This window comes from Gadus morhua, chromosome 3, assembly GCF_902167405.1.
Source record: "Gadus morhua chromosome 3, gadMor3.0, whole genome shotgun sequence".
Classification (NCBI taxonomy): Eukaryota; Metazoa; Chordata; class Actinopteri; order Gadiformes; family Gadidae; genus Gadus; species Gadus morhua.
In genome coordinates, this window is record NC_044050.1 from 15,182,779 (window position 1) to 15,203,774 (window position 20,996).

General features: G+C 42.3%; 3 protein-coding genes across 5 annotated transcripts; 2 read left to right on the plus strand and 1 right to left on the minus strand.

The window, feature by feature from the left end:
- The first annotated feature begins 1,080 nt into the window (after positions 1-1,080).
- Positions 1,081-5,631, plus strand: ucp1 (uncoupling protein 1). The gene is made up of 7 exons (XM_030350923.1): positions 1,081-1,244; positions 1,512-1,648; positions 2,314-2,518; positions 2,635-2,832; positions 3,461-3,562; positions 4,238-4,418; positions 4,899-5,631. Exons 2-7 carry the CDS (start codon positions 1,523-1,525, stop codon positions 5,011-5,013), a joined length of 927 nt encoding a protein of 308 aa, XP_030206783.1. The 5' UTR covers positions 1,081-1,244; positions 1,512-1,522; the 3' UTR covers positions 5,014-5,631.
- Positions 5,131-14,513, minus strand: elmod2 (ELMO/CED-12 domain containing 2). 2 transcript variants are annotated; one of them, XM_030350925.1, is made up of 9 exons: positions 14,141-14,513; positions 11,987-12,134; positions 11,621-11,649; positions 10,436-10,533; positions 9,791-9,920; positions 8,849-8,982; positions 8,223-8,291; positions 7,261-7,394; positions 5,131-6,881 (listed from the first exon to the last, which is right to left on the minus strand). In XM_030350925.1, exons 2-9 carry the CDS (start codon positions 12,129-12,131, stop codon positions 6,724-6,726), a joined length of 897 nt encoding a protein of 298 aa, XP_030206785.1. In that variant the 5' UTR covers positions 12,132-12,134; positions 14,141-14,513; the 3' UTR covers positions 5,131-6,723. The 2 variants fall into 2 exon arrangements, with proteins under 2 accessions (XP_030206785.1, XP_030206784.1); XM_030350924.1 differs by lacking the exon at positions 14,141-14,513 and adding an exon at positions 13,066-13,391.
- A 421-nt stretch (positions 14,514-14,934) lies between these two features.
- Positions 14,935-20,747, plus strand: gprin3b (GPRIN family member 3b). 2 transcript variants are annotated; one of them, XM_030350922.1, is made up of 3 exons: positions 14,935-15,060; positions 15,178-15,605; positions 17,412-20,747. In XM_030350922.1, exon 3 carries the CDS (start codon positions 17,495-17,497, stop codon positions 19,919-19,921), a length of 2,427 nt encoding a protein of 808 aa, XP_030206782.1. In that variant the 5' UTR covers positions 14,935-15,060; positions 15,178-15,605; positions 17,412-17,494; the 3' UTR covers positions 19,922-20,747. The 2 variants fall into 2 exon arrangements, with proteins under 2 accessions (XP_030206782.1, XP_030206781.1); XM_030350921.1 differs by having other exon boundaries at positions 14,953-15,605.
- The last annotated feature ends 249 nt before the right edge of the window (positions 20,748-20,996 follow it).

The following is a 20,996-nucleotide window of genomic DNA, read 5'->3' on the forward strand; positions in this document are numbered from 1 at the left end:
ATATGTAGACATAATAGTAAAGAATCGAGAGAGAAAGAGATAGCTCATTGATCATATATATAAATAGGTCATTGCAGTTTTTATCCCTGTTAACTACCATTGTTGCCTCCTTGGTTTTGAGTGCATTAGGTTTGAATGGTCTCTGATCTTATACATATGTAGAGGCTTGTCTACTGGGGGAGAGCCATTGGGAAACCTTGTTCCAATCACAGGGAGGCATGAACAACCCTGTGATGCAAGCTGCTTATCTCCACTCATGACCTTCAGTCTGCGGCCCACGTCACCCCGCTGTCCCGCTGTCCTGCGTCTTTGGCTGCTGGAGTTAACCCAAACATGAGTCAAAGAGTGGAACCGTTACTATCTTCTGTGGCTGTTACAGAAGAACTCACAGATATTAGGACTAACGTCCCGGAGTTCCTGTTCCCAGAACAGCTCAGACCTCAGACTCCAACCGTTGACCAGGCCTCTGGTCGAGCAGCCCGACACTGGCGGACAACCTCACAGATACCACCTTATAGTCGATGGAGAGAAGAGAGAGAAGCCAACCGATGCCAGCGCTGACCAGTTGTTAGCGTAGACTCGAAGGCTGTGAGAGATTGATAGCTGAATTCCTGGTACTAGTAACCTTACCCTGGGTCACATTCATATCCATTTCTCTGTATCGTTTGACCCTTATCTGACTATCTTCACACATTAATACTGACGTAAGGCTCCAGATTGGTTTTGAAGAACTAGAGAATGTTTTGACCAAATAATTATTATCAACCCCACACACTGCACAAAACGACTTAACCCTGAACATAGGATATGAGCAACACGTTTCTTACAATTCATTTGAGAAACTGTCGTTATTAACTACGCCAAGTTTGGAATTAGATCATTAAAATGAAGCAACTGCTTCTGTATGACCATGACAGAGATGTTGACAAGGGCTGTTTTTCTCAAAAGGTGCTGCAGCTCAGGCGGCTGGAACTAAATTGAACATTGACTTTCTGACGGACATGGACTTTGGTTCTGACCCATGCTCCCTTCCACAGGACCGCCCTCCTCCCCCCCCCCCCCCCCCCCCCCCACACACACACACCCCACCCCCTACACTGTGTCGTAAAAAGGCCACCAGGAGATCTTATAAATACAGAGCAAAAGATGTACACTGCCTACCACTGCCATGTATGGATTATGAACTGAAACCAACAACCTGGAATAACAAGGAATTGAATATCCCCTAATATCCCCTCGACACTGTAAGTACACTTTTTTACTGAATGAATGACTCTAAACTTTTTGATGGTTTCTAGCCTTCTAGATTTCTAGACTATTGCCTACCTTTAAATGTAACATGTATTATATTAAGACAAAAAACCTTTGTGACATACATAAATGAACGTAATCATTTGTTTAAATTTGTGTGTGTGGGTGCGTGGCCGGGTGTGTGTCTGCATGCGTGTGCGTGTATGTGTGTGCATATGTATGTACATATGTGTGTATGCCTGGTTGTTCCTCTCCCCCAGTCCTAGGCACCATGGTAGGATTTAAGCCCTCAGACGTTCCCCCTCCCCTGGCCGTGAAGATGATTAGTGCGGGGGCAGCAGCCTGCGTCGGTGACCTCATCACCTTCCCCCTGGACACAGCCAAAGTCAGACTCCAGGTACTATACCAGGGACCCCCCCCCCCTCTGCACTTGATCATTCAAGGATTCCCTAGCCAAGTAACACAAGCATGACTGAGTAGCTTAACTCCTGTCTATTAGGCTTGTTAATGTCAATGTTATGTTTGTTTGACATTGTCTCTTGTCTCTTCTCTTGTATGTTGCCAAATGTAGGTTGTGGTTATTGTACAATGCTATTGTGTAGGGTCACTGTCTGTTAGAACAATAGATGGGCACACATAAATCATGCCCAAAATACCAGTACAGCCTCTCTCTCTCTCTCTCTCTCTCTCTCTCTCTCTCTCTCTCTCTCTCTCTCTCTCTCTCTCTCTCTCTCTCTCTCTCTCTCTCTCTCTCTCTCTCTCTCTCTCTCTCTCTCTCTCTCTCTCTCTCTCTCTCTCTCTCTCTCTCTCTCTCTCTCTCTCTCTCTCTCTCTCTCTCTCTCTCGCTCTCTCTCACTCAATTATCACATAGTCCGTATCTCTTATCTCATCACTTAAACTCTATCTTAGAGCCACTTAAAAGCAGTGACTCAGACTCCCTTTGGATATTTAACCGGATACGGTTTGACCCTTGTTTCATCACACATCCGAATTGAATCAATCAATCAATCAATCAATGCTGTACCTAAACAACTGTAATGAATGTATTGACCTTGACCCCAGATTCAGGGTGAGCAGAAAGTGGAGGCAGCTAAGAACATCCGCTACAGAGGGGTGTTCGGCACCATGGCGACCATGGTGAAGACAGAAGGCCCCAAGTCTCTGTACAACGGGCTGATCGCCGGGCTGCAGAGGCAGGTCTGCTTCGCCTCCATCAGGATCGGACTGTACGATAACGTCAAGAACTTCTACAACGGCGACAAAGAACGTAAGTGATCATCAATGGTCATCAGTGGTCATCAATGAGAATCCTTTCACATTACAACCCTTCTTCAATTTATGGTCAGACTACCCAACTCTTATGACGTTAACCTGCCCTATCAGATGCAAGCATTATGATCCGCATCCTGGCGGGCTGCACCACCGGTGCCATGGCGGTGTCCCTGGCCCAGCCCACGGACGTGGTGAAGGTGCGCTTCCAGGCCCAGATGAACCTGAAAGGGGTGGCCCGGCGCTACAACGGCACCATGCAGGCCTACAAACACATCTTCATGAACGAGGGCCTCCGAGGGCTCTGGAAAGGTGGGTTTTAAGACCACTGCCAGCTCGTTAAGGACTTTTATCTAAAAAGGAAATGCCGCTTTGATTTACATTTAGCAGACGCTTTTATCCAAACCGACTTACATCAGTTAATATACACAATGACGGCAGAGAGTCAACCATGCAAGGCAACAGCCAGCTCGTCAGGAACAGTTAAGTGTCTTGCTCAGGGACACATCAACACTCTACTAGGAGGAGCTGGGGATCGTACTAGCAACCTTTCGGTTACAAGACAACTGCTCTACCTCCTCAGCTAAGCAGACCACACACTTGGATGCAAGTGTATGATAAATTTGTTGATAGTGAGATGGTGCACAGTTTAAAACCGATTTGGTTGTTAAAGCTGTTGTTTTTGTCTTCAGTGCGTTCAGTAAAAAAAGATTTGAAGTCTGGCAAACAGATTAAACCAGAACCCTGGTTTTGGAGATAGCGAACAGCAGTGTTTAAAAGCACATGCATGGTTTATACCCAAACACTCATGTAGTATCAGCCACCACCTTTACAGTACCTGTTGTATGGGAGAATAAAATCCACATGTTCTATGAACATATGTATCACTAAAAACAGTATGGCTATAGTGTAATTTATGTTGGCATTACGTCTTCCTCAGGAACACTTCCTAACATCACCAGAAACGCGCTGGTCAACTGCACAGAGCTGGTGACCTACGACCTCATCAAAGAAGCCATCCTCAAACACAACCTGCTGTCAGGTAGGCGAAAACATGTGAAGTAGGGGAGACAGCTGATTGGGCACAAACCAACACACACCCCGCACCCGCCCCCCTCATGCACACACACACACACACACACACGCACACACGCACGCACTCTCCTCCCTCCCGACTTTTGTATCCTGGCCGATAACAGCACACATACTGGCAGGGGACATTGTGTGTTTTTCCTTGAAAGGGAAATTGTTCGTACTGCTGTTATCTCACTGACTTGTTTGGATGATTGCCAAATATATGCAGTAGCGGTTTCAGCACTAGTCAGCAAAGAACAAAGGTGTAAGCTCAAGGGACATTGCATTGATTATATATCCGATATGGATATATAAAACTTAATAGGCTTAAATATGTTGCTGCTTTTATACCTCGATGGAAAAAGTTCCGGTTCTTCATTGGGTATGCTACATTGAACTAGGTCACAGACTATAAATGGTATCACCCTGAAACTTTGATTTGGTTCATTATATGTACCTCCCATATATCAGACCCAGGGTTGAAAGGTTGATTTTAGGTCATACCATATGTACCTTATTTACCCAAAAGAGTCTCATGTCATGCAATTGTATTATCTTGAATACAATGTATTATTGATTAACCCCATTTGTATATATTTGACGGTTTCTTCATTGGTTGATGTTACGTTTTGTTGATCCATAGACAACCTTCCCTGCCACTTTGTGTCTGCCTTCGGTGCCGGCTTTGTCACTACGGTGATCGCGTCCCCGGTGGACGTGGTGAAGACCCGCTACATGAACTCCCCTCCCGGTCAGTACAAGAGCGCCATCAACTGCGCCTGGACCATGATGACCAAGGAAGGGCCGACTGCCTTCTACAAAGGGTAACCACTATCTCCCTCCCTTTGTTACCTAACAAAGAAGCAGACCTAGAGAAACCCTGAATCTGTTTATAGGTTGGAAAAACAAGTGAAATGTAGGATAAGTGATTGTCATTCAGGTGTATAGTTTGAAATGATTTTTGATTTCAGGGTTAGATGAGTAACCCTGAGTAAAAGTTAGTCTATTAGCTCAGATTTGTTAGGGTTAAGATCTATCCATTTAATTTCAATGCATTAAAGTTAATGAAGTAACTAATGGTATTTTTATCATTACATAATCGTGTTTATGTGAACACGACTTAGTTAATGGTTGTCTAATGTTGTCTATAAGGTATTCATTAACACATTATTACATAGGCTTTCCACTGACCCTTACCCCTAATGCCGTAAAATAGGCCTAATGCTTAATTCATGCTTTATGAATGTACCCTTAAGTGCAAAAAACCTGCGAAAATTAAAATTTGTGTTCATTCTCTCCTGTAGATTTGTGCCTTCGTTCCTTCGGCTGGGATCATGGAACGTGGTGATGTTTGTGTCATTCGAGCAGATCAAGAGAGCCATGATGGCAACTAAGAAGAAGATGGATACACCCAGCTGAGCATGAACTAAACACTCAGAACCCCCCAGCCTCGATCTCAGTTTGGTTCCGACATCTCTCGTCTTTTGCCTTTGGTTTTTTGTTGAAAGAAGTAATAATGTACCGTCCGCTAACATCTTGAAAGTGAACTTACGTTTTAATAGAATTTGGTTTTACCCATTTGTATTTATTACATTGTTCTGGTCATTATGTGAGTAAATACTTGCACTGGCATTTACACAAACATCTCACAAATGGAACAGTTTGAATACCTGTGATAGATCTAATTTAGAGCAGCTTTTGCACCACCAAAATTGAAATTGTATCCAGCCCCCAAAGAAATGTCCACAACATGTAAAGCACTGTTTTTATGCACATTTAAAAGATATTTGATATAATATATTGAAATTGTGCTTTTCTTCAGTGGGGGGGGGGGGGCTATTGTCTCCATTCAGTTTGGACACAAACCTCAAATAAAGGCATCAAAATGTGTGTTTATTAGCTCTCAGCAAGCCAAGTCAGTCAGTCGTTACAAATAGTACACCTCCGGACACATCACGTTGAAAACAGTGACAGTCTGGAGTTACAGGAATACATTGGAGTGCCCCCCCCCTCCCCGCCCCAGATGTTAATTCGCCATTCTAATCCACTTCAAAATCGACCCTATTGTGACTGCAGACGTGAACAGGTCCACCCTGACGTACAGAGCAGTGGACTCACTGTAGATATTGGTCACTCACTGGGGGGATGACTTTGTTTTTAAATTTCTTGCAATGGCATAATCAACATTATACCAGGGGCCCTCCTTAAACAGGTAGCAAAACCACCTCCCCGTTGTGTTCTAGTCGTCTCTAGTCTAGAGTATATCAATAACAATTGAAACGCATTAAAACATGCACACGGTTAAAGAAGATGGAACCACACAATGAGGCATCCTAGGTATAAATGATGTTGCCTTGCCCGTCACACACAATCTGTGAACACTGCACAAAAATATCAAATTCCTGAGCAGGACAGTCATGACAACCGGTCGGGGATAATTTATATAAATACGTGAGAGAAAAGCTTGAAATTCAAGTTAAATAATACATAATTATAAATTTTAGCTAGCTAGCAACTTTACACTTTATAGCTATCGTCAATGTCGACATCATTTGGTTCACGGACCACTGGAAAGGTGCACAAAATATTACCACTGGAACACAATACAAAGCTGCTGAAGCCCTAAGACCTAATCAATGCAGAATAGTTGACCCTTTAGTCAGAAGAGTCAACTAGTTGGAATGATCGTTTATTGGGTAAAGGGGTTCAACTGTGCTCTAGCCAAATCACCAATTCCTTTCCTTTTTTATAGTAAAGCAATATCTGTAACTACAACCATATTACAGGTGTATGTATGTCATTATTTATAATTAATCAAATCATTATTTTATCTTCTTCAATCAATTGTGGCAGGACAATTCAGGCTTCACCATAACAACCATCTAAAAACTAAATCACAGAGGATATTTGTAATATTCCACAACTCAAATCCAAACACTTCATGTTTCTCAATAATATTAGGTGGTCCAACTAATGGTCCATTGCAACTGGAAGAAGAGGTCCCCTTTCAAACTCCAGGTAAACTCGTAGGTGTTTTTGGTGGGTTCAGGCAGCATAATGCGAGCAGCACCTTCATGGTGGTGTGGAATCGCGTGGTGCTACATCACTCCTGGGCCGGTGACAGGAAGGTTAGTGTTCGGAGGACACCGTCAGCGTGAGGGCCACCCCTGGCTCCTGGAGCGAGATCTTCACCTGGCTGTGGAACTTCTCCCTGTAGTGGTTGAACTCCATGATGCTCTGAGGTTTGGACGCCACCCAGAACTTGTCAAACTCGTAGGCCAGATAACCTGTAGCAAGGAAATTAGGTGCTGGTTAGAGGGTGACTGTTTATTTGTATCAATTGGCCAACTATTTCTGGTATAATTGCACTAATAGTCAAACCAATTCTACAAATTGTCTGATATTATTCCACATCCCACTAATTTGAACAATTCTCCCATACCTTTCTACTTTTTATGCATTAAATATTCAAATGTTTTCAATAGGACAACACCTTGAGATGGACCATCTCATCGTCGAGGGGGTCCAACATATGTATTATTAGACTCTACAATATACTCAACTATGCACAGCACAAACATTTTAACATTTTTCACGGTTACTAGAGCAAATATTGACAGAAGAGGACGGAAAGATCTAAACCCAAACCCAGGAATGTCTACTCACAGTACAGATGGTGGAAGTGGAGCAGTTCAGGGTTCCCAGTGACTGTGTTGTAAAAGTGGGGTTTCAGATCCCCGCTCTTTAGGAGACTGTAGGCCATCTCAGTCAGGTTAATGCCCACGATGGCGTAGGAGTACCTTCAAAACACAACAAAGACCACCATCAGGGAAAGAGGTCCACTGTAGCTCCACTGATCAGAGCAACGAATCAATGGTTTGATCAAGGTTAAAGCTTCTAAAGCTTGAAACAAACAAACGTTTTAAACAAACCATTGTTATTTCACACATCTTTATACATGTGAATTAAATATATCAGGGATGGGCAACTGGCGGCCCGCATCCTCACTCAGTGCGGCCCGCACATAATAAAAAAATAAAATAAAAAAAAAGAATAATAATAATTGATCGAGTTACAGAAAACTCGGTCAAGAAAGATGAGAAGAATTCATAGAATTCGAAGGCAAACCCATGCGTCTAGTTTGCTTAGAAGCGATATCAGTCATTAAAGATATCCACTTAAGTCGCCACTACAACTACTACAACTGCTTGTTGGGTTTGAGTTCATTGAGTTGTTGCACTTAATGTTGGGCCACTGTTTTTCAGTTTTTTGTCTTCATTGAATGATGATGTATGTGAGCCCTTTGCACTGATAAAAATACTGACCATTCATGTGGCTGTTTGAGCATGGAAAACATGAAATGAATGTATGTTGGTTCAATTAACATACCGTACATAGGTTATGATTCTGGATGATTTTTTAGGTAGTGGCCATCCCCAAAATGCACCAGAATACAGGAAATCGTATCTACCAAATTCAAAATTGTGTAGCTTCTCTCAGCTCACTTTTAGTTGAAGTGTGCAGTGATGTGGCCCTCCGATGGTTATGATGAAAAATGTGGCCCTCTTTATCATGAAAGTTGCCCATCCCTGATATATATATATATATATATACGTATATATTCTTACCCCAGTTGGGGATGATTGGCATGGGAGAGCACCTGCCGGGCTTCCTCTGTGTAGTGTTCACTGAAAAACCTGCAACCAAGGAATAACAAGATGCTCCATTCACTTTCTACTGCTGATTAGTCCTTGATCCATCCACCCATGCGTTGAGCTAGCAACAATGTACTGAGTATTGATTGGATGGATTTTCTGTGCAATCAGTTCATGATCAGTTTGTGGTTGAGAACCACTTAAATAAAGTCTGCATCTTTCAAAATGAAAGAAAAGAGTATAACCTGTTCATGCCAATTTCAAGTTGGTTTCCCATCTTCAATTAAGATGCATGATAATGTATCAACGGTTCATATATTTTATTTAAATGCTATACATGAAAAACGTCATGCATAAAAATGGTACATTTTGTAGTTGGTCCCAATTTGACATTGCATTGACTATTCTCAACCTCACTTCCCTTTGTATAAAATGATTGGCTAAATGACTCAATATGAATTTATTTCAGCCATCTCATTTCTCAAGCCACTATTGCCCAAATTAAAAAGGTTAATTTTGGCACATTTCCTCTCTGCTAAGTAAGCACTCAGCTAAGAAGAAATGTAGCAGATCTCCACCAATCAGGTGCCTTTACTCACACAAGGTTGGTGAGGCCCAGCATTCCCATTCCTCGGAAGTCCGTCTTGGGGTCGTCGCCTTGGAAACCAATGTCACCCCACTGCTTAGTTACCCTGGACTCTAGTTTCACTGTTGGCATCAACAGCTTCCATAGCTGTATTCAGGAAGGGAAAGGTTAGTCATTATTACCATCAATGTCACTATTTTATTCTTTTTTTTTTTAATTGCTAGAGATATTCAAATGTTGTTCTAGGCTATTAAAGGGTAATTCCGGTGTAAAATGGATTTAGGATATGTTTTGTATGATAACGAGTTGAAACGTTCGTTTTGGAGCACAAAAAACGCATATAGACGCTTTCTTCAGTTGGCTGTTTTTAGCCGAATCTATCAAAACGCTGTAAACTTGGAACGATGGGGTCACTGGTTATGGTAAAAAGCTAAATCGCTATTTTAAACCACTTAAAAGGCTAAAAGTAGCCAGACACTTCTTTGGTAGTATAACAAGGGTGTTGACATATAAATCGAGGCATTGAGAACTTTGTAAGTGTACAGATTGTTTATTAAAAAGGACATTTTATACACACAATACCATCAGTAGATCACCCGTCGACGCCATTTTGTTTTTAAGACTCGATAAGTAGATTGGCGAACACAGAGCTTGTGTGTTGCTGACGGATGTCACAATCTCCGTGTTAGTCAATCTACCAATCGATTCTTTTTAGCCTTTTAAGTGGTTTAAAATAGCGATTTTGTTTTTACCATAACCAGTGCCCCCATCGTTCCATGTTAATAGTGTTTTGATAGAATCGGCTAAAAACAGCCAACTGAAGAAAGCGTCTATATATTGTTGTGCTCCAAAACTAACGTTTCAACTCGTTATCATACAAAATATATCCCAAATCCATTTTACACCGGAATTACCCTTTAAGAAGGAACGCATGGGGGGATGTTGTTACACATACCTTCAACAGCATGTCCTCGTGCTCCATGTTGTCTGAGCTGAAGGTCTCCTTCCTAAGATCCTCCACACAGGTGTACAAGCCGGCGTAGCCGGTGATCTGGAGGAGACAGGTGTGAAGACTCTTCCGGAACCTATAGGAGCAGAGGATGGAGGATGAAGCAGGCAACTAGGGATGTTACAGTAGAAAATCTTCATATTGATGAGATGCACTCATAGAAAATTTAAATCATTCCTGCAGCACTGTATAGAAAGTGCAGGGCGAAATGATGCTCCTATGAGAATGACCTTAATAACGAAGGGTACAGTAGCCTAATGAAAAGTTATACCGATTTTTTTTTTTTTTTATTGAAGTATTTTTTAAAAGCATAAAAGCACCTATGTATTTAGCCTATCGATGTGACATGATATTCAAGGTGTACAATGTATTTATTGTAGACCAGTAAGAATCATGCAAGTATATACAATTATTCAAATATTCAAACTGCTTTAGAGCTACAAGATAGAGACAAGAGAGATATTATCGCATATTGCGACCTCCCTTCATGGAACTCAAATAAATATCAATAGGTCGAGGTCCACATCGAGATTGGATGCATTGATTGTGTCAGGTGAAATATTATCTGAAGAAGTAAAAGAGGGTCTTTACAAGGGATCCTTCTGAGGTTTGACATTCTTGGCCTGAACAATGTGATCCACACACTGCTCCAGACTATCTCTGCTGGTCTGCAAAGATCCTCTCAAAACCTACACACACACACACACACACACACACACACACACACAACAAAGCAAGAAAACAAAAAAGTTTAAACAAGCATATATAAAAGGTGGGAGAAGTGAAGTCAAAGTAAGGATAGCATGTGATTATACAACTATTAAGAAGGATGATTACCGGTATCAATATACAGTGTTTCCCCTAGAATTTTTTTTAGGCCCGGTGGTAAGAGCTGATAGTGTGATTTGTTATACATTTTTCACGGGATGCTAGAGTATTTGTTGGTTATTTCCATATAAAACACTTGCTTAGCCATCAGAAGTTGGTTAAGTTATGGACATATAAAGAACGAGGCTAGTGTTTCGCGGGGGCGGTAAAAATGTCCATGGTAACGGCGGGCTGAACCAATCAGACATCGCATTTACGCGATCGGTTCGTGGTATAGTTCTTCTGCCGGAGAATAAACAGTGTTTTTCTAAAAACAAAGTTGATTTAATATAAACTAATTTCATGTACAGGAGCATAAAGCACCAATACATATTGAGATAGCTGGTGGTGAGCTTGGATGGTTATGATATTATGGCTAATAATAATAATAATAAAAAAAAAATCATTTTTTTTTTTTTCTTTTTTGGCCGGTTGTTGGCCTGGCGGGGGCGCTCGTTGGCCTGGCGGCCCGCCAGGCCTGAACAATGGTAGGGCAAACACTGATATAATACTAATATTTAACTTTTAACAGCCGAAGAACTTTTAACATGCTTATAGAATATTCCACAACGCTTATAAAACTCTTGGAACTAACCAGACTGATTACAATAAGCAAAGTAAGCTTTTAGGATAAGCTAATGATTGGTCCATTATTTATTACTCTTAAATGACAATCGGAAATGATAGGATAAAATGATAAACATAAATTTTGATGTCCATTGTAAGCCTATCATAGCTTAAACACACACACACACACACACACACACACACACACACACACACACACACACACACACACACACACACACACACACACACACACACACACACACACACACACACACACACACACACACACTTTCTGTAGGACCACTACCGAGCTGGAAGAAATCTTATGGAAATTCTTACCTTATTCTTTGAAAACTGAAGAGAATATTCTGGAAATAAATTCAAAAACAAGAGTTACAGCATCTTACAGATTGTGGACAGCAGAAGTCAAGGAGCACATTCACGTGATTAATGGTCCTCTATTCAAATTTTTACTTAAAACGACTTTAGAGTTTAGAGCTACTTCTAGTTTGGAAGAATTCTGCAGGAATTTTCTTTAGCATGTGTATTGGTGGGATGTGGATGTTTAGGGGATAGAGCTTGGTAGGCCTACCTTGTCTCCTCCACTATCTTATGTACATTTATAACACACTTCTACTCAGGGATTCACCTGGCCTGGCTAACTTATTGTTACGTCTTATAATATAAAACTGTGACATGGTTCACCTGTTTTGGAGGTCCTGGTTGATCCTGGCTGGAAACCAGCACATATTCTCTGCAGCTCACACTTCCCAGACACCTGCCTCACAACCCACTTCAACCAGTATCTGAGGAAGGATGAGTAGACATACTGCCAGATATAGCCCAGCATTCTCTGCGGAGAAACAAGAGTTCAGAGTTGAATGCAGAGATTACAGGCAAACATAGAAATGCTATCATGGCGATTACTTGAACTAGAGATTGCAGAACCATTTTCAAAACATTGTAGTATTATGTTTGTAATAAATCCCACAGGACACAGTCGTAGCATCAACTCCACGTGCCTTTACATTGTGGAATCATCCCCGTATTATCCAGACAATGTATGCAATATACTGTAACGATTTGTAAAAAATAAAAATAAATAATTAACAAACAATATCGATTTCATTTTCAAAACGATAATGTGGAAGCATTACAGTTAATTACAGCAATAAAAATAAAATAAATACATTTAAGATGTATGTAGGCTACCACACAAAGGTTAACCCAATGGCCTACAGTAGTCTATACTCTATCCCAGCTGTGACTCATCCTCCTGAACCCAGAGTCTAGAGTCTAGACACATCACTGACAATGAGAAGTAGGACAAACACTAACGTTAATTAATTTTCCACATTTGGACGCAAACACGATTGTTAGCAGGTACGATAAGGCCCTGTTTGTGTTGTGGCTGCTTACTAATACAACAAAAATACAAACAGTTTAGGCTTGAATCCTAGAACTTAAATCCCCGGGCAAAAACAGAATGCTAACCAGAGAGCTAATAGCTGTTGTTCAGCCACAGGCATAGTGGCTGTGCTTTCCTCAGACTCATAATCAGGGCCCCGGGGCTGAATATATGATGACTAAAACATAACACATTCTGTATCTCTACTTGGTTGTACTGTGTATCGTATAGTACAATATACACACAGCCAAGTAGGCATGTTAACGTTATCCCCGACAGTTGTCCATGTATAAACAACAGGTTGCTGTTGTGTTAGCTTAGCTAGCTAGCACAATAAAAGTAGCTACTTGGGTTTCACTCGCAAAAGCCAACTTACTCGATGATAATTTCCCGTGTAACCAGATATTACTAAGAAGTTCTTCTCAATTGGTTTGTTTTTCGTACATTTAAATTTAACAAAAGTTAGAAGGCTATATTCCTGTGGATGTGCTAGCCGCGCCGCTCACCCAGGCAGTCTTGAATGGGGAGTAACGTTAGTTGTAGCAATAAAGCAATACTCTACCATGTGTACATTCAGCGTCACATGAAAACCAAACCTCTATGCATTGTCGATCCAAAATTATTTGAACGGAAATAGTATCATTGTCATTTATTAGATCCGTTGATTTTCCTTTGGCACTTGATACAAAGAATAATATTGAATTAAGCTTTCAGTCACTGCGTACTTATTTCACAATGCCACCACAAGATGGCACCATTATCCAATTATAATGAAGGCAAAGGGGAAGACCCGCATGTTTGCTGCTGGACGTGGGACAAGTCTGCTAAATTACTCAATGAAAATAATCCCAGGGACTACATTATAAAACGCCTGCATCACTACCATTCTATTAAATATAGCCAGAGCAGGTCTGATATTTCGATGAGGGCAAATTAAAGTTATTGAACATTGATATGTAGGCCTATGTAAGTAAGTAAATATAAGCCTATGGAATTTTTCTTTTTCGGAACAATGTAGAAGAAATCTATAGAAGTCAGTGCTATCATTCAAATTGTTAACAATTCATCTTTGTGTTGCCACATAATGAATCCTCTAATCCTAATCCAATATATTAAGGATAATCGGAGGTACAAATTTAGTTATAGTTTTTTATGGTAAATCAATACTGTGTGATTAACTGTTTGGGAACTGTAAATAACATTTGGAAGATTATGCGGTAAGAAAATCTCTATCAATAAGCAAATGATGTGAAGCGGGCCTTATCTAGTACCAAGCAGGAAAATGTGCAGGTCAGCCAACATAGTAGCACACAGTATTAATCGATGGCTTTAAGGACTTTGAGTCTTTGCCCTCCCCCCTCCTCTGTGCAGGGGTGTTCAATAATAATAAGTGTACCACAGCAGAGCCAACAGGGCCACTAGCCCAGACCAGCCAACCACACATTGCATACCTCTTCGTTTTTCTCACTCTTATCATCTCTTGCATCTCTTGCATCACCTTTGTTTCTGTTGTTTGTTGCGATTACTGTATACTACTAATCATAATAATCAAAATCCTAATCATCCCTGGAAGGAAGGATCCCCTCTTCTGTGTCCCTGCTCAAGTGTTCGTCTATCTCTGGGTTTAGGGAGTTGGTCCTTCCTTCTTGTCAGACGGGAAGTTGTTCGTGGAGTTGGAGACTTATTTAACATATATAATTTAGTGTACATCTGAAGCGTCTTCCAGATGAGATTGGTGCAGAAAGAGAAGCTGTAGGAGTCTCCAAAATGTTTTTGTGGTAGTCAAGTCCATAGAAGGAGTAAGTGCATCACTACAAAGTAAGATACATTGTAAATGTCTTAGTGTTGTGATAAAGAAGTCAGTTGATGATATTTTCACAAAAGAGGAACACACAGCTACAACGAAGAGGAACATAGACGCGCAGACACACACAAACACACACACACACACACACACACACACACACACACACACACACACACACATATACACACACAGAAGATAAATGAAAAATACTGCAGCAAAGAAGAGGAACACACACGTACAGCTGCAGAGTCACCCTCCTGAAGATGTTTTAGATTCTGATTATTCTGGTTGGGTAGGGAAGTTGACTTCCTGTTCCAGCCGAAACCTAACTTCCTGTTGCTGAAGTCCAAATGTTGTACAGCAGCCAAGTTGATGAGTGATCAATGTGTGTGTGGATATGTGTGTGTGTGTGTGTGTGTGTGTGTGTGTGTGTGTGTGTGTGTGTGTGTGTGTGTGTGTGTGTGTGTGTGTGTGTGTGTGTGTGTGTAAGGTAGGGTCAAGTTAATATAGCCTACGACAAATAATAATCCCTAAGAGCTGAAAAACAGACGGTATTATGTTTATGTAGGTCTACAATAAATGTTTATGAGTCTGACTTTATGTGTTTGGGAACGGACCGTGATGCAGCAGACCTTTTGATATATATTTCAGTCTCATTGTTTCCCCATCTATCCATTCCAGAGGCTTCACCTGCATAATTCATTCCGGAACACTGGAGTCCATCCCTATGACACCGCGCGAAAACCATGAAGAGGACAGCTCAATTACGGCGCCAATGCATGACATGATCTGTGTACGCGCAGCAGGGAATGTCGTTCACGGACCTCACTTAAGAAAACACATCTGTCGTCTCTGACTCACTAACTCGTGGCTCGTATTCGGGTGCTCCCCGAGTTTCCAGCTTTCTGTGTTCATGATCAATATTTTCTTTACGGGACCTACATTCCGATCGGGTTTAATAGAAGGCGTGGCTTGATGTCACCGATAGACGGTTGATTTTCATATTCATTCCCGGGGTCTACTTGTCGTTGGTGCCAGGACGCAGACGCTGTAGCCTACACCACATTAAACCACCACACATGATTTAACAGGAGAAACCGCTTCCTACGGTAAGCGTATTGAATTTCTCTAGCAGTCGACGTGTCTTTTCTTTATTTAATTGGATTTTGGATTGGAATATTATATATCCGCAAGGTCAAATCAGCACCACTGGTAATTGAGGCTGGGACGACTATGCACTGCAGCTATAACATAAAATATCTACCATCGTTGTATGCATTTTCTGCTCTTCCAGGTTGCTAATTGTAATGACTGTTCACGTTGGTTCCGTTATGTTACCGGATTACACAGTGGAGATAATTAGGTAGACTAATTGTTTAAGGGCAGTTTCACCATCCTATATCTGTATTCTACATGTGTGTGTGTCTTCGTGTGTGTGTGTGTGTGTGTGTGTGTGTGTGTGTGTGTGTGTGTGTGTGTGTGTGTGTGTGTGTGTGTGTGTGTGTGTGTGTGTGTGTGTGTGTGTGTGTGTGTGTGTGTGTGTGTGTGTGTCTGTGTCTGTGTGTCTGTCTGTGTGTGCCAAAACCGAATAAATCATTTTAAAATTAATAAAAATGTAACGAACCCCTTACGTTTTCAATCAATAAATTTTCTGACCAACACTGAGAATGTATCAAATCCATTGGGAATCTATTTTGTGCCCTATTAGATGAATGTGCAGTTAAATGATCATATCCTGGTTCCTTTATTCAAATTTCTTTGTAAGAACTGAATACTACTTCTAACTCTATATTATTTATTATAGATTCAACGGTAGCACTGAACCATTGCTATTATTATAATTTGGAGTTGTATTATTAGTAATAGTAGTAGTAGTAGGCGGATAGCGGTCGTATAGTAGTAGTAGTAGAAGTAGGCTGATACTATAGTAGCAATAGTAGGAGAAATGTAGTACTAGTAGGACGAGTGAAAAAATCCACCATTGACCAATTAACCTGTTAAACAATTAAGAGGTCCAACTTTACAAAGTGCTTTGCTATGTTTTCAGTTTGGATGTTTGGGCTTTACATTTTTCTCGGTACAAAGAATGATGAACAGACATCTAGAGATATTAATCATAGATCAAATGTGTATATTATGTTTAGAAACGACAGTTAGAAAGTCAACTTATTTCCATGAAATCTGTCAAAGGAATTGATGAGATACAAAAGAGCTTTGATTTAACTTAAAATCAATTATCATAAACCATGTTTCACTGAGGGTCCACTTTAAACTCTTGGCTCCAGTTTCTGAAACCCCCATGACATTGAGAATCCATCTTTGTATTTTCCAGCTCCAGATTCCAAAGCCACCCGCTTTAGATATTCCACTCCTGTGGCATTTTAGCACATTACTTGTTCCATCTTCACAAGATGCTTCACAATGTGTTTATTTGTGGCTTTGAAAGCTTGGCGGAGAAATTCATGAGAATGGTCGCCTAGCAGTATTCAGTGTCTGTCTCATTATCCCGTGATCAAAGAGGGGAAGGAATATTCAAATTTCACACATGCCTATTTCAATCAAGGCATTATAGTGATAAGTGATTCTACCATCTTGTCCTCTCTTTCTCTCCCACACTCTATCTATATCTTTCTATCTGGATATATTGATAGATAGGTTTGTGTGTGTGGATATGTGTGTGTGTGTGTGTGTGTGTGTGTGTGTGTGTGTGTGTGTGTGTGTGTGTGTGTGTGTGTGTGTGTGTGTGTGTGTGTGTGTGTGTGTGTGTGTGTGTGTGTGTGTGTAGTACAGAAGAACTATATTTTTAAGTGCATTGTTTGCCTCTGTTCAAAATGGAATGATAAATAAATAACTACATCCAGATTTAGTAACACACCTGCTAAAACCAATTTTAATATTTAATTTCCCTGCTTTAGGGAATTGCTTGAGCGGCCTGTCACTGGATATCGCTTTGGATCACAGATTTGGATTACGAGACTCTTACTCACAGAAACCAGCTATGGGAACAAACCCAAAGGGGACTTTGTCGGTTCAGATGGTGGGTCAGCTGACCGGGTTGGACCCGCTGGGAAACAAGGAGCCCGATGCCAAACTGCCCAAGGATCACAACCTGAACCAGTCCAAGGTCTGCCCTGCCTCCAACAACAACCCCACTCCCATCCAATCTCCGGACCCCACAGAGGATATACTTCACACTGCTCCTCTTATAAACACCGCCAACAGCCAACCGTCTTCCAAAGAAGGAGCCCAAGCCGGAATTGTGGGTTTGAACGTCCCCACATCCACCAACGGAAATAAGGAAATAATTCTGCTTGCGGCAACAGGAGATAAAAGCCACCACCAGACGACTGCAAGAGCCCCTCCGACAGGAAGAGGTGTAAATACGCCAGCAGATGGCCAGAGGGACGATCATAATGCTTCACTGAGAATGCGAACCCCGGAGGAGAAGGAGAAGCAGGGCGTATCTAAGGCTGACTTGACGTCTGATGTTGCCGCATCAAAGGTCGACATGCTTAAAAATGACTGCCGAGCAAGGGGGCCCATCGTGCCGGTAGAGAGTTGTTCTGAACCACTGCTGCAGGGCGGGGGACCATCCACAGCTAAGGAATCACCTTCAGGGAACGCCAGTAGTTACGTCCCTTGCAATAATCAAAGGTCGGGGAAGGGCTTTGAATCCGGACACGCTGGATCTGAAGGGTCGACTCCCCGGCCCGAGAGCCAGAGAGGAGTTTTATCAACTACAACATGTCCTGGAACTGCTTCCACGGTGTTGGGGTCTAAAGCGCCAGATAATATAAATGGTCTTTCCACTAGCTTAGCAGACAAAAGCTACAGTCAAAAACAATGTCTGACACAGGTGTCAAAAACAGAGAAGGTATCCCCAGCACCTGTCCAAACAGCAGAGCAAAAAACACAAGTATTGGTTCCACCTGTACCCATGGTAGAGACCACGGCAGTGCCACGCACCGCCAAACTCCCACCTGCTTCTCGAAGGCAAAGTGCAGGGGTAACAGATCTGAATTCAAACATAACACATGCAGAAAGAGGCCCGCCGCCAGCGTACAACACTCGGCTCACCTCAGATAAACCCCAGGCGGCAGCGTCCCAGCGGGGCTTCTCTGCGGTGCCTCCGGCGCTGGAGGAAAAGCCGGTGTTCAGGCGAGGAGCCGAGAAGGCCTGTACGACTGGCGCAACAGTAGTCCCTGGACTGTCCACGCTTCACCCCAAGCGCTTCAGCGAGGCCTCCACCATGACCTCCGGGGCCTCCACCCCGACCAAGCAGCGGCAGGATGTGGAGGTGCAGGCCGTGGCCAACATGTGTAGCAGAGCAGTATCCACCAGCCCGAGCCTTTTGCCTCTCTCTGGGGTCCACAGGCCTGGCGCCGGAGTTCCTCTAGACCAGGAGGAGGCCCAGAGCCTGGCTGTGCTTTACAAGGCAGAGGGTGGCGTGGGACCGGGTCCGGGAGTTGTTCGCCACCCAACGGGCCCCTCGCAGATCTACATCGATTCAATAGTGTGCACTGTTGACACCAACACAGAGGGACCCGTCGTAAAGGCGGGGATGTGCGGCGACCAAAATGGTAATACGGTCGTCCACACAGAGAATGACCAAGCAGGGGCCAACCCAAAGCAGGATAACCAAGCAGCAAGCCATGTGCAGACCGCCGCCCCACCCCTGAAACCCGTTTATCAAATCAACATTGAACACAGTGCTCCAAGGGAGGGGAATATGGCCCCTTTGATCCACCCTACAATCAGCTCACAGAGCATGATACAGTCCAAGAAGACACCATCTGATCCACCGGGTGTTCCAGTGATGTCAACTGCAGAGATAGCCACCACAAAGGCTTCCTCTTCTCAATTACCACCATGTCAAGGGCTTGCGAGTGCGAATAAGGCCAAACAAGCCGTTAATATTCAGGCTGCATCGATACCGATGAACACCAACTCCAAATCAAAGGTATCTAAAGCCGGCACCAAATGCCCAAAAGACCAGCCCAAGCCTGCCGGGAAAGTTTCGGGGAAGGAAATCAGTGTCATCAAAAAGGGTCTGGAGCCGGAGAGGAAGAAGAAGGAGATGGAGGAGGAAGAGGAGGAGGATGACGACGAGGCTAAGCAGAAAGAGAAGGGCGTGCATGAGGTAGTGTGGGATGAGCAAGGCATGACCTGGGAGGTGTACGGGGCAGGGGTTGACCCCGAGTCCCTGGGCTTCGCCATTCAGAGCCACCTGCAGTGCAAGATCAAGGAGCAGGAGCGCAAGCTGGTCACCAAAACATCTCAGAAATCAATCACTGCCACCGTTGAGTCGCCCCGCCGCGAGAGAAAGAAGCCGAGGAGGCGGCAAAACATCTTCAGGTCCATGCTGCGAAACGTCAGGCGGCCAAACTGCTGTTCGAGACCCTCGCCAGCCTCAGTGATGGAGTAGAGTGAGGGGTTAGAGACAGGGGTAGTGATTCATGTCGAGTTAAAATACTAAAGGGATAGCTTCCTTTGAACGCATACTGGAATGTTATAGTATACTAAGACTATTTGTGATAATATTTATTGTTAATGGAGCACCAAGCAGTTTTTTTTTCTCCACCATGTATTTAAAAAAACAACGTTTTTTACTTCTGAAAAATATGAGCTTGTCCAGCTAGCGTAGCTTTCATGGATTCACGATGGTGGCCATGTTAGCTGTTGAGAGGAGTTGTAAGGTACACATTTGTTTCCTGTCCCAACAAATGATTTGAATGCTCATCTTATCTTGGTGACAAAATATATAACAATTACAATCTTTTTTTAGGAAGAATTCACTGCTCATTTGAAGATGATTAAATGTAAGAATATGATATTACTATGAATATGAAATAAAGAAGTAGAAGATATTTAAGGAACAAGAGAAAAGAGTTTACATAGTATTTGAAATGTCAAAGGCAATAATTATTGTAATGCATGTATTTTAGCTGCGATTGTCACTGTTAACTGCCACACTGTTAACTTAAGTCCATACTGAAATATTACATGACAACTGTCACAGGTTACACACATGTTGTTGTCACTTACATCAATATCAAGTCTTATTGAATTTTATGCAATGTGTTTATCATCGCGTCCTATATAGGTGTCCATAGACACACTGCATTTCAAATGTCAATGTTTTATTTTCAGATTTATTTATGTCATACAAAAAGAAACTGCTTTATTACAAGCCTCACCGTCATGCTGCTTTTCCCCTGGTTTGGTATTAAAGACAACAACAAACACAACAACATGGTCTCAGCTACATGCTTTTTACTCTGGGAGACATCAGAGTTGATGCATTTAAAGTGTCACAATACTGCTACATTTTACAACAACAGTTAACAGTTCCCCAGTCAGCTGGAGTCAAATATATTTACAGGGTGCTTTTAATTAGGGCATTTGTCACAAAGGGTTTCTGGATGAAGGAAAGATGTTTTCAGTAAACAGACTGATAATTAAAACCCTGGTTTAGCACAGCTGTCAAGTGGCCAAACAAG

Excerpts from the sequence above, each read along its gene's own strand:
- ucp1 (XM_030350923.1), top strand. The coding sequence starts at position 1,523 with ATGGTAGGATTTAAGCCCTCAGACGTTCCCCCTCCCCTGGCCGTGAAG. Across the intron at positions 1,649-2,313 it reads CAGCCAAAGTCAGACTCCAG|ATTCAGGGTGAGCAGAAAGT; the intron begins GTACTATACCAG and ends CCTTGACCCCAG. Across the intron at positions 2,833-3,460 it reads CCTCCGAGGGCTCTGGAAAG|GAACACTTCCTAACATCACC; the intron begins GTGGGTTTTAAG and ends CGTCTTCCTCAG.
- elmod2 (XM_030350925.1), bottom strand. The coding sequence starts at position 12,131 with ATGCTGGGCTATATCTGGCAGTATGTCTACTCATCCTTCCTCAGATAC. Across the intron at positions 10,534-11,620 it reads TTCAGTTTTCAAAGAATAAG|GTTTTGAGAGGATCTTTGCA; the intron begins GTAAGAATTTCC and ends GTGTGTGTGTAG. Across the intron at positions 6,882-7,260 it reads CCACTTCCACCATCTGTACT|GTTATCTGGCCTACGAGTTT; the intron begins GTGAGTAGACAT and ends TCCTTGCTACAG.
- gprin3b (XM_030350922.1), top strand. The coding sequence starts at position 17,495 with ATGGGAACAAACCCAAAGGGGACTTTGTCGGTTCAGATGGTGGGTCAG.